At 46.0% G+C, this 12,638-nt stretch overlaps 1 protein-coding gene across 4 annotated transcripts in view; it reads right to left on the bottom strand.

Annotated features, from left to right (window-relative positions):
• The window catches only part of Atrnl1 (attractin like 1), a 540,797-nt gene that overhangs the window by 35,942 nt on the left and 492,217 nt on the right, over positions 1-12,638 (bottom strand). The window contains exon 29 of one of the 4 annotated variants that reach the window (XM_063281046.1): positions 1-12,638. This exon is cut by the window's left edge and continues 19,882 nt beyond it. The exons of the other annotated variants lie outside the window; for them this stretch is intronic. Within the exon in view, the coding sequence (XP_063137116.1) occupies positions 12,589-12,638 (50 nt within the window). The 3' untranslated portion in view covers positions 1-12,588. 4 annotated transcript variants of the gene reach the window in all.

Below are 12,638 nucleotides of genomic sequence, written 5' to 3'. Positions count from 1 at the left end.
ACTGGAGCCTGATATAGCTGTCCCCTGAGAGGCTCTGACAGAGCCTGACAAATACAGAGGTGGATGCTTGCAGCCAACCATTGGACTGAGAACGGGGTCCCCAATGGAGGAGTTGGAGAAAGGACTGAAGTAACTGAAGGGCATTGCAGCCCCATAGGAAGAACAACAATATCAACCAACCAGATACCCCAGAGCTCCCCAGGGACTAAACCATGAACCAAAGAGTACACATGGAGTGACCCATGGCTCCAGCTGCATATGTAGCAGAGGATGGCCCTGTCTGGCATCGATGGGAGAAGAGGCCCTTGGTCCTGTGAAGGCTAGATGCCCCAGTGTAGGGGAATGTCAGGGCCAGGAGGTGGAAGGAGTGGGTGGGTAAGGGGAGCACCCTCATAGAAGTAAGGGGAAGGAGGATGGGATAGGGGGTTTCTAGAAGGGAAACCGGGAAAGGGAATAACATTTGAAATGTAAATAAAAATATCCAATAAAAGAAAAGAAAAAAGAGTTGTCTTGGTCATGGTGTCTCATCAGAGCAGTGAAACCCTAAAACAAGTGGAAACAAAATGGCTGGGGTCGGCAGATCCCTCTGTTCATTCCATCATGTCTACTGCTGCTGAGGTCATCTGTGCAGGGGCAGTTGTGAGACTTTCCCAGCAGGTAACTGACTTGAAGACTAGACCTTGGCCTGTCCAGAGACTGTCTGTTTTCTCAGAACTACACCTCAGTTCCTTCCCAGTCACTCTTCTTCACACCCTGTCAGAGCTCTGCCTGGTTGCTTCCACCCTGCCTTCTTCAGAGTTGTCCCGTGCCCCTGCATAGCTCCTCACCCTACCTCAGTGCCCACCCTGGGAGAGCCAGAGCTGGCACAATGCTAGGGAGATGGACGGGTTTTCTTTTCTTTCTTTTTTTAATGTGAGGTCCACAGGGAATGATAATCCGGGCTCAGTAACATTTACATTCCCCCATTCTGTCTTTCAACCCCGGGTTCTTTTATGAACGACCCCACAATACTAACCAGGGAAAACTTCTAAAAGCATAACTGTGAGGGAAAAAAAAAGATTCTTTAGGGAATTCAGGCAAAAGCAATGAAGGTTGATCTGGAATCCAAGATAAAAGAAGATATTGAACGGAGAGAGCCGTCCAGCCACTGTGTCCTGGTGGATGTGCGAGCATGGACCACATGTGTGGAGGCCATGTTGAGCTTCTATGCTTTATAACTTTGAGGCAGGGTCTCTCACTGAAGCTGGTGCTCAGTGTTTTAGCTAGGCTCGCTGCCCAGCTAGCTCCAGGGCTGTGTCTGTCCACCATGCAGAACTGGGGTTAGATGTGTTTGGCCAGACTCCTCTGTCATGTAGGCACGCGGGACTGGGTTACCCGTGTGTGGCCAGTCTCGGCTGTTATGTAGACTCTGGAGTTCTGCACGCAGGCTCTGATATTTGTTCACCAAGCACGTTACCTGTGAATCTACCTGCCCAGTTCCTTAGTCATTGTTTTTTAAATATGGAAAAGAAACTCTGGAAATGGTGGCACGTGCTTCTGGGAGGTAGGTGCAGGAAGAGAGTCAAGGGCTCAAGGTCATTGTCAGTTCCAGAGCCAGTCTCAAGCCAGCCTGGGCTACATGACACTGTCTTGAAACAAACCAACCAACCAAGTGAATGAATGGGTAAATGAATGAATGAATGATATAAAAGAAACAAACTGGGGGTAAGGGCTTGGGTTTGTGTTTGTTTAATTTGGTTCCAGAGAAGGTTGCAAGTAATTTTCTGAAGGCAAGGATCCGTCATAGTTAAGAAAGGAAGCAATTAGAGTAGAAAAATATCTCAGAAGCCCTTTCCAGGTCAGTATGAATAGCAGCAGCATTCCAGAGAGTGCCAACCCACTCAGGGCAGGAGAGACTTGGGGGCAGGGAATAATGCTATCGAGTGTGGTGTTTTGCAGCTAAGTGGAAAGTTGGATCAAGAAAATGGAGGTCAGAGGGAGAGATGGCAGGAGAGGGTTGCTTTGTCTTTGAAGTGCCTTTTCAAAGGTCAGAAACCAAATCTGAACTTGATGCCTACCAGACATAAAATGAACGTGTCAACAGTAAAACCAAGCAACTGAAGGAAAAGGAACGGATCATGAGATGTGGCACCCTGAACTGCTCACACTTTACACAGTGGCCCTAGGGCGGCTAACCCAAGGAAACAATGAAGGAGAACCACCCCCAATTTCTTGTGTCCAATTATGCAGAACTAGAGTGAAAACCTTTCATATGGTGCCCCCGGCACCAAAAGGATGGCAGATGCCGAGAGCTGCTCAAGTCGGAAGCTCTGAAGAGAAGCCTGATGCTGTCAGCCGGACTGCAACTCCTCGCTTCTTTTACAGTGTTGCAGATAACTAATTTTCTGCTCTCACCTCTGCCTTCAGGAGCTGGTCTCCAAGGTCTGCCCTTCAGGAAAGCCCTGTCAACCCCCACCCCCCTTCCCGCCTGCTTTTCATTACTGAATGTTTTCTGTAAGTTGTGCCATCCATGTTAAGCTAGCAAATTCACATCCAGTTGGTTTTTGAAGGAAGAAACTGTCTCAAATTATCCTTTGACTTTCTTCAATATACAAGCAATGGGGGGCGGGGTGACTTGAGGGTTGAGCTGTTTGCTTTTTGTGTAGCTTCTCTAGAGGAACCACGGAGCTGATCATGCTCACTCCAGAGTGAGCACTTCCTGCCTCTCAGCGTCCTAGGACAGCTCCACTCACCTACACAAGCACGTCTTTCCTCTTAGTGTTAATGGGAATCGCTCTGCTGTATCAAGGGGAGAATGGGCTCCTTTGTCTTTTTAATTGGTCCTATAAAACAATAAATGAACACACTATGCAAGTTCCATCTAGAAATAAATTTTGGCTTTCTATACTATGTTGCTTTAAAAAGAAAAACATTTTTTTTTTTTTTGTAAAAGAAGATAATACGTAGTTTCCTGGTTGGACACTAGCTAGGAACTAGACCCATAAAAAAGAACATCAAGATTAAAGGGATAATAGGTAATTTTGTTCTTTAGTGAGAGGCTGTTGCCTAGATTGTCTGCAGAACTTGGGCAGAATACAAAAGCATCGGGAGCCTGTTACGATGTAGCAATTGCAACCGTGGTTTAATGGAGGACAAGAAAGCAATTAACAGTGTAAAGTCACTGGTGCGAAGGATAGGCCTCCAGATTAGAATCTTATTAAAACAAAGGCTGGTACAACTTGATTATAATGAGTTAAGTTGAAAGATCTCCAAAACAATCTCTGCCTGCAGTTGTGGGAAAGAAAACATCATTTACACCATTATTAAACTCCGGCCACAGAAAGTGTGGGGAGCACTGGCTTGTTTTAACTGAGGTTGCTTTGAACCAATCTGGGCACGAGCGGGGCCTGGGGAGGGTTGAAAGTGATCTGGGAACCTTCTGTCATTAACACCGAGCAGTTTTACTCCCCAAACTCCTCTGCCCACATTGACATTGCAAACTTCTTTGTTTTCTAAGACCAGTATAGAAATGGGCTATGGTTTGTGATAAACTGAACTGTACCGGGCTCTGGTTCAGCATCTCAAGGTGACCGTCAGTGAGGGAGCAGTGGGTCCAAGGAGACTAAACAAAAAACTAGACCCCCAACCCCAACACACTAAACAGACAAGGACACAGCCTGAAAACCCACCGACTTAACAGGCATTATTCTGACTTATTGACTCCCTGAAACTGGGCTTTTAGAGCACGAGCTAGCTAAAATTTCAGTCAGTCACACACTGTATTTTTAATAAAAACAGACTTGAATAAAACTCGATTTCCCTTCAATTTTTAAATAATTTTGTATTTTACAAGCCACGTAATAAACTAGAGATGCATATTTTATGAATTAAGACATACGTGCTCCTACTTTTCATGGGACTCTTTCAAGTGCACATGTGAAATAAAATGTTGCATTAAGTTAAAAAAAATGACCTATTGAGATAGTTGTTTTTGTTTGTTTGTTTGTTTTTTTAACAAAACCTGAGTGAAGACCAAGATATCTGGAACTGGCTGTTATGAGGATGAAGGCGTCATCAGCTCAGCACTATGGAACTACTAACCCTAACCCTAACCTAACCCTAACCCTAACCCTAACCCTAACCCTAACCCTAACCCTAACCCTAACCCTAACCCTAACCCTAACCCTAACCCTACTGAGGAGCACGAAGGAGACCATGTCCTTACCAGGACCTTACACCAGGAAGCTGCCTGTTGCCACCTTGGTATGTGTACAATTGGAAGGCAAGTAACTCACACATGCTCGTGTGTGTGTGTGTGTGTGTGTGTGTGTGTGTGTGTGTGTGTGTAGGCCTGAAGCCGATGCTAGGTTTCTTCTTCCAGTGCTATGGCTTTGTTTGAGGGGTTGTCTCTCACGGAACCTGGAGCTCCCTGATTTGAGCAGTCAGCCTCAAGGTTCTGTCCCTGCCTCCTAGTGCTGGGGTTACAGCCACCACAGGAGTCTACATCTATGTGGTCCTGGGCATCCGAGCTTGGGTTAGCCAACTCGTGCAGCACACATCCTACCCACCAGCAGTATCTCCCGCTCCTGTAGTCGGAACATGGTTGTAGCTCTAATTTACATTTCATGGGTTACTGATGAAAACAGCTGCCATTTATGCTCATGGACCGTCGACATTTCCTCTGCTGAAATGCCTGTTCTATCTTTTGAATGGGTTTAGATCTCAGCTTAGTACTGAATCACCAAGAAAGCCGGCAGTCTGCCACAATGCCTCAGTGCTGTCCATGTGACCGGGATGAGACCTTACTTTTGCCACAGGGCTGCTGGGAAATTCAGTGTCCTTAGTACAGAAGCTGACCTACCGTACGTATTAAAGCTTATAAATACTGTGAGTATAACTTTCAAGTATTTTTATCTCTTCATTCTGTACACGGCCTTCTGACATCTTACATTACCTTTTGCGGTAACATTTTTAATCCTTGTGGCACTACTCTAAGTCACGAGGAGAGGTGGGGCTCAGTTGTGGTTTTCTTTCCATACGGATGAACAAACTCTCAATGCCAGTTTTTGGAAAGCACACCTCCATTTGACTTTTCCACGGTCTCAGATCCATCATGAATTAATTCTAGATGCCCGCCTTTAAAAATTGGACCTTGTGCCAACATCAGAGCTGTCAGTGATGCATCTGAGGTTTCTCAGGCAGGTGACCCTTGGTTAGTCCTGACTTTACACTCACAATCAGTGGATATCTGCTTTCTTGAGAAGAAAAATGTCTTCTGATTAGACCAGTTGGTTGTTCCCTCTTGTCCTGTGAGGATTGCCCCGTTTTGCTTCTGTGGTAGAAACACCCGACAAGAAGCAACTTAGGGGACAAAGCGCTTATTTTGGCTCACAGGTTCTGGAGACAGTGCATCACACCAGGGAGGTCAGGTGGCGGATGCTTCGAGTAACAAGTCACATGACATCCAGTCAGGGGCAGAGAGAATGAAGGCGTGCACGCTGACCATCCAGCTCATCTTTACTCATCTCATCCTGGACCCACGTCTAAGACGTCTAAGGGACGACAGCAGACACAGTGACCGGGGCCTCCTCACGCCATCCAGTGTAATCAAACAGTACTTAGAGGATCCCACAGAGCATCTCATCTACAATCTCCCCCGCTGTCGTGCTGGTAACTAACGCTGACCATCACTGATCATTTAAAAAACATTATTGTCTTCTAAAGAAACTACTTATTACAGTACATAAAAAGTACAGAGGAAATGGAACATGTAAACATTGTTCCGAGTCCCCTGTCTCAAGTACTCATTAGAGAAAGTTCTGCCTCTCTTCCGAAGTCTCAACTTGTACACCAGCATGTGGTGTATCAATTTACGGTTGTTTATATTAAAATTGCCACATTTACCCTGTTGCTTTCCTTCTTAGCTTTGTGACGGTCACAGAGGCTGCAGCTCTGTAGTGGGTCACCACAAATGTTCTCCTTGTTTTCATGGCACATCAGAAGTCAGAGGTCACCTGGCATGACACATCAGAGGTCACTGGCCATGGCACATCAGAGGTCAGGGGTCACCTGTTATAGACCTGCCTCATAAGTGGTCCTGTTCCAGGACTCGTATAACTTCCAGTGAACCTGGAGACAAGGAAGAGAGAAGTGGAGACATGTGACGGCTCCTGGTGCTTCTTGACCAGCAGCTGCCATTAATGGGTGCCGGTCACTTCCTTCACTGAACAGGTTCCAGGGCCTATGCAGACATTTAAGCCCTTGGCAAACTGCGCTTCTGGGTAACATTTAAGACCATTCTAGCTTTTCATTATTAGATATATTTCCATCTATATATTAACGTTCTGAATGTGTGTTCAGATGCATTTAATTACTGAGAGGTCAGTAAAGACAGTTCACATTTCACTGAAGAGTGGTCAGTTCTGTCTCTCCAACTATGCAGAATATTCATTTCCTTAAACGCAGCCAGCAGTGGGGAGGACAGACTCACTTCATCTGTATCTAGTGGGTCGCTGACGGACCTCTCTCCTCTAGTCTTTAAGGTAGCAGCAGCTCTGAGGGGACCGTCACAGCCCTCTAGGTGTTCCCGGTTTCTTTCTTAGGAAGACATACCTGTAGGTGACATGCCTATTCACTTCCCGTGTTTAGTTACTTAGTGTCACATGTCTGACAAGTTAATCAGGACTCTCTCTGTTGCGGTATTGACTCTGCCTGTGTGTGGGTGCACGCATGTGCCTGTGGAGGCCACTGCTCCTCAGGAACCAACCACCTTGTGCTTTCTTTTACTTCTGAGGCTGTAAGTTAATATTTTAATCACATCTTTCTCTCTCTTGCTTTTTGAGGCAGGATGTCATGGTGTCCTGGAGCCTGCTGACTGAACCCCAGGGGTCTTCTCTCTCTGCCTCTCAAGCTTGGGTTATAAATGCCACCATTGCAGCTGATGCTTTTAACATGGGTCCTCAGGGCTGGGCCCCGGTCCCTGTGAGCACTTTACTGACTGAGCCATTTCTACAGACTCTGTTTTATTTTGATCTAGTATACGTATGCGTGTCCTTTTATAATACCCTATTTGAGCCTCCAGAAGTTAATTTAAGCTGTGATTTCACGTGGTAATTTTTGAACATCATCGAGCTGCTGGTCTTCACACTATTTTGGAAAGTCGTCCTTAGCTCTTTTATTCATAGCCTTTATTATTACACTAAATTACCATAATCATTTGTGCCTATTTTTGCATTCTTTACTGATTAATTTGTTCTGACTTCGTGTTGCTTCAACTGCTATAGTTTAATGGATTAGTATCTAGAACAACTATTCTTTTTCCAAATGTTGTCATTATGATTTCCCCGGATTTTTGCTAGATTTTTTTTAATGCCATTGTTTTAAATGAACCAACAACCATTTTCGAGGCGTCCCTCCTGTGCCAGCTTTGCTAAGGTTAACCTGCACTGCTTCAGAACAGGCTGGTTCCTTTATGCTGTGAAAAGGTTTAATCAGCACCGGCAACTTTATTCCCTCGAGGTTTATGAGAATTCGTTTGTGAAACCTGGGGCACTTGTGGTTTTTGTTTGTTTGTTTGTTTGTTTGTTTGTTTGTTTTTGTAGACAGCAGGGTGGTATCTCTAAGTGGCTTTTACAAAGTGATCCTGTGATTACTGGTCAATTTGAGGCTTCCGTCATAAGTCTATGACTTCCTTTATTGTTTAGAAGAACACTGTAGGCTGTGTTACAGGATATAATCCACGTATCAGGAGGTATGGGACTCATATAAGATATTTTAGCATACCAATTTTCTGGGTGCTTTAGGGGAACCATAGAGACAGTGTTTGATGGCAATGACTGGTGGTGGTGATGAATGTGTGTGAACCCATCCTTCCTGCCTCCCACATGGCCTCTGCCCGGCGGTGTTTCCACTCTCCATGTGACCTACACCTCTGCAGCCTGAGTGAGGTGCTCAGCTCCCCTTAGGCCTCTGTTTCTCCTTCTGCACATCAGTGCTGGTTTATGGCCTCTCTTCAGCTGGTGTCCTTACACAACTGTTATGAGCGTCCTTGGTGCCCGCATCCTTCCGCAAACATTCCTGCATCTGAACAGAGTCTGAGCCTTCATCTTCTTTTGTGAAGGAGTTTAGATGTTCCATAGCATTACTGAAGGCACAAGGCAGGGCTGTGGCCTTCCTGGAGGAGGGGACTCCTCAGGGGGAGGAGCCAGGCAAGGGAAGCAGGAAGTGGTGTTAAGCTCTCCGAGACCTTCCCTGGAACAGCAAGGATTTTGTCCACAAGGAGAAGCAGAAAGAACGCACTTTCCCACGAGTGCTGGATGAGTCACCTCCTGGCATCAGGAATGTACAGTCCTGGAGACCACCAAAATACAACAAACAGCTTGGGGCTTCTCAGTGCTGTCCCAGAGGGACAGGCACAGCGGCCCCTTCAGGATCCGGTTGGATCCAGTGCCGCCTCTTTAATCTGTAATCCTGTGCATCCCTGACTATATGTGCTAAAGTTTGATGGCAAAAATGCTCTTTCTTTCTTCTTTTTGAGAACCGATCTTTGGAGGAATCAAGAGAACAGTAACAATGTAACATCCGGCTTTTGATGAAATTGTGCTGATTACATGGCCCATGTTAGCACAGTTCTGTTTTGAAAGTTATTCTCACCCCAGGCACTTGGCAACTTTAATTTTACTTAAGAAAACAAGTAGACTAGAATGACCACACACAGCTTGTGAGTGAAGCCACGGGACAACGCAGTGATTAGGAGCCATCTAACTGACCTAGAAAAGGAGACAACGTGGATGCTCCTCTGTGGACGCTGCGTGCTTCTACACAGGCCCACGTGCTCTGTGTGCCTCGGCACCAGAGGCAAGAGTTACTGCGGCTGGCTGTGCATCTGAGTGTCTGTGCTGGTGCTCTGGAAACCTGATCCTGCCATTCTCACTGGCTGGTTTATCAGCATCACCAACATCTCAGAGACCCACGAGCTCACATTCCTGATGAAGAAGCTATTGGCTGCTCGTGGCTGGGGCAGAGAGGATCCTGTTCTTTAATGGAGGGATCATATTCCAGTGCATAGTCAACAGAGTACATGGGCAGCATAAATTAGATTCTGTGGGTTATTTAAAAAAGATATGAAAGAAAAAGACTCAAAGTTGGGAGATGGATATGAGAGGAGTTACAGGGGAAAAGGGAGAAGTTACAGGGGAAAGGGGAGGAGTTACAGGGGAAAGGGAGGAGTTACAGGGTAAATGGGAGGGTGACCATGATAAAAATATATGGCATGAACTATTTAACAAAACACTGCATTTAAAAAAGAATCTAACTCAACCACTCTAACAACCCAATAATAGTCAATGTCTTGGCAGCTACTTCAAAACCTAGTGGTTTTTATTGGATATTCTTTCTTGCACATTTATATCTTGCATTTTTGAGAAATCCGGGTAAAGAGTAACTTTGCAGAACAGACACATCTTCTTGCCTCTCTGCATATGCACACCATGCCTGCCTGGAGCCAGTTTCCGCATTGAACTTCGTGGCACTAAACTGAAAGCAGTGCTTAATGGGTAAATGGTGACGGGACCAGTGCACTTCTGAGCCAGACGTGCGGTTTAGCAAACAGTGACACAGTGTGAGGGTTGCGCTCCAGTGCCTGGATGCCTAGAGAGAAAAAGTCTATCCCTGGTTTCAGTCCCAAGCCTCTAAGTACTCTGTGGGCAGTGGAAGGACAGCGTTCCCTTCTCGGGCTTCTTCAATCACAAGTGATACAGCTTGGGATCAATGCTTCTGGGTCAATTATGGACAAGGCTCTAGTGCAGTATAGGATTCAGCTTCCTTGGACCCCGAAGTTTTCTTAAAATTCTCCTGTCTCCCCTTTATCTCCTCAGCGTGTTAGTCAGCTTACTGTCACTACAGCAAAACACCCAAGGCAAGCCACCTAGCGGGAGGGAAGGTTTCTTTGGCCCAGGGTTTTGCCAGTTTTAGTTTAAACTGCTGGTTGCTGTGTCATGGAAGGAGAAATGGGTGGGGAGAGGCAAAGAGAAGAAAGAGGAGAGGCTTGGGGACCAGTAACTTCCTTAAAGGCGAAGTCTAACAACCGACCTTCCTCCCTATAGGCTTCAGTAGAAAGGGTTCGCCACCCAGTGACAGTGACGCCACAGGTTGATGGCCAACTGTAAACACAGAGGCATTGTAGGAAAAACTCCAGCTCTGTGGAGACACACACCCTCCCAAGTCCTTGAAAAGTGGGTCACAGTTCCTGTCAGACTCTTCGGTCTGCTTGTTTGACATCTGCCCTGGAGCAGAGAGAAGGTTCTCCTTTACCACTGCACCTGCCATGCTCGCCTGCACTCAGTCGGCACCGTGTGTCTGAAGAGGCGCGCACACTGCCGAGGGAGGCTCACTCCAGCCGCTCAGTTGCCTCAGCTTAAGACCTTCCACACTCAGCACTGTGCCCGACGCTAACCCCCTCACCTCTGAACTGTCTCTAGAAATGGCATGGGTCTTGGATTCCATCACACGCTCAGTAAAACAGACTGTCCATTGGAAAATTTACCCATCCCCCTCACAAGAAAAGACATACAGAAGGAAGGTATCTTCTGATGTGCATTTAATTGTATCCATCAGACCATCTTTTTGGTTATACATCTTTTTTTTTTTTTTCATTCAGTGAGCAGACAAGTGCTCTAGGGTTTACACCGGTTCCTTAAAGCTACGGAGCTTGCAAATACAGTTTTGCTCTTGGTTCTATGTCCGACTCTTTAAAGGTCACCACAAACTCTCTCAAAGTCCTCCATAGCTGTCTACTATCACACTCTCTAACTCTTTCTTCTTTCTCTGGCGGCTGGGTGCGTCGTGGGATCACAGCCCCCATGTCTTAAACATGCCTTTCCCATCGCACAGTTACTCTCTGGAAATGCATCCTTGGCTCTCATCCACACGACAGACACTGAGGGTGTGGGCAGCAGGGCCTTCTGAGCTGCCACATACATGGTCATTCAGCTCTGTTCTTTTCTCTCTGTCCTCGGTGCACTGGGACCCAGCAGGTCAGGCTCCCTCTTCATCCTCTTTCCCAAGGATGTTGTTCCCAACAAACATGTCCAGAGGGAACTCACCAGCAAAGGGTTAAAATGCAACCTGTCTTGATGGAGTTTCAAAGTGTTAATGTGCTCTTAATATTAACAATCTATGAAACGGCATTTTATTAGGCTGTGGAATATTTGATTTGATCACTTCATTAGAACGTGGAGTAATAAGTGGTATAACCACAATACAGAGGTACGACAGACTTGCAGAACACGTTGACCTCTCCTTGTTCCCAATAGTGAATAACTTCCTCGTGTCTAAATTCATTGTGTAGGTTGCATGCTATGACTTGCTGGAGGAACCTAGGAGGGCCCCAATACACATACCCTAGTGTAAGCGAGACACTAGCTATACCTGCTGTCGATGTTTCCATAGTCTGACAGTGCAAACTATGAGCGCGGAGCCTTGCAGCTACGAATTCTTTAATCTTGAGGTAACAAGAGAAGTAGTATGATCCAAGTTTTTAAAGAGAATTTCTGTAACATATTGAAGTTATTGGTAGCTACACAGGACAAAAAAATCTAGCACCAGGGGTACCAATCAGAAGTCACAAACAGTAATGGAGGGGTTTTTAACAAGTTATTCTTGTGGAGATTGTAAACTGCTTTTTTTTAGGTAGAGTCTTATGCTGCAGGTCAGCACCCTCCCTCTGTGAGGAGCAGTGGCCGACTGTGATACAGGCCTTGTTGTGTGGCGTCGGAACCCTCCGCAGACCTGCAGCAGGCCCAGTGGGCTCTCCTCCTGTTCGGGTTAATGCACCTTGATTCATGAGTGGCACGGAGCTGTCTTTGTTTTTCTGCCCTGCATCTATCATCCCGTAAGTGTGCGCTTCCGCACCACTCATCTGCAAAGGGCTGAGGAGCTGAATTAATAATGCGATGTCCTATTTACACGGACAATGTTGAGAATGTGCACAGCTAGCCGATCAATGTGTCCGACAGATAAAGGAAGCGCTTCTAGCTTGCCTAAGTTACATGAACCTCAGCAAGGGAAGCTCACTGTCAACTGCAAAGAACACCAGCACCCCACCTTTTAAGGTGAGATTCAAAGGGTTCTTTTCACTGTAAGGACACACATTCCTTACGAAAAGTGATTTTTCTACCGGTTGAAAACAATTTTTTAAAGTGAAAGAGGGTGATGAATCGAAGCGTAATAAATGGATCCGAGGTGGAGAATGACCAAGAGGATTCAGGGCAATACATTGCATGTCAATCCTCTGTCCCAAGCACGGAGAAAGTCCATACATAGTTTAACTCGCTCTACTGTGCACACAGAAGATAACTATCTCCTTTTATTTGCCAGAGTGTGCACTTCCAAAAATAAAGACAGACAAGTTTCTTTGTGGATGAATCTCACAAGCTTAGGCCGTTTGGTGATGGCTACCGGACTTTCCTGGACTGCTGTCTCCAGCACGGCGCTCCCCGATCGACTGTTCCCGTGTGCGCGTCTGCTCCATGTCAATCTCACTCCTTAGCCACTCGGGCTCTGGGCATAAAGGCAGATGCCTTCCCACAGATTTCAAGCTTTCATTTGTTACTAAAACAATATGTTAAAAATAAGATGGGCATATGATCTTTTATTTTTAC

Source organism: Rattus norvegicus, chromosome 1 (assembly GCF_036323735.1).
Source record: "Rattus norvegicus strain BN/NHsdMcwi chromosome 1, GRCr8, whole genome shotgun sequence".
Lineage (NCBI taxonomy): Eukaryota > Metazoa > Chordata > Mammalia > Rodentia > Muridae > Rattus > Rattus norvegicus.
The sequence above is the reverse complement of the archived record's forward strand: the minus strand, read 5'-3'. Positions and strand labels throughout refer to the sequence as shown.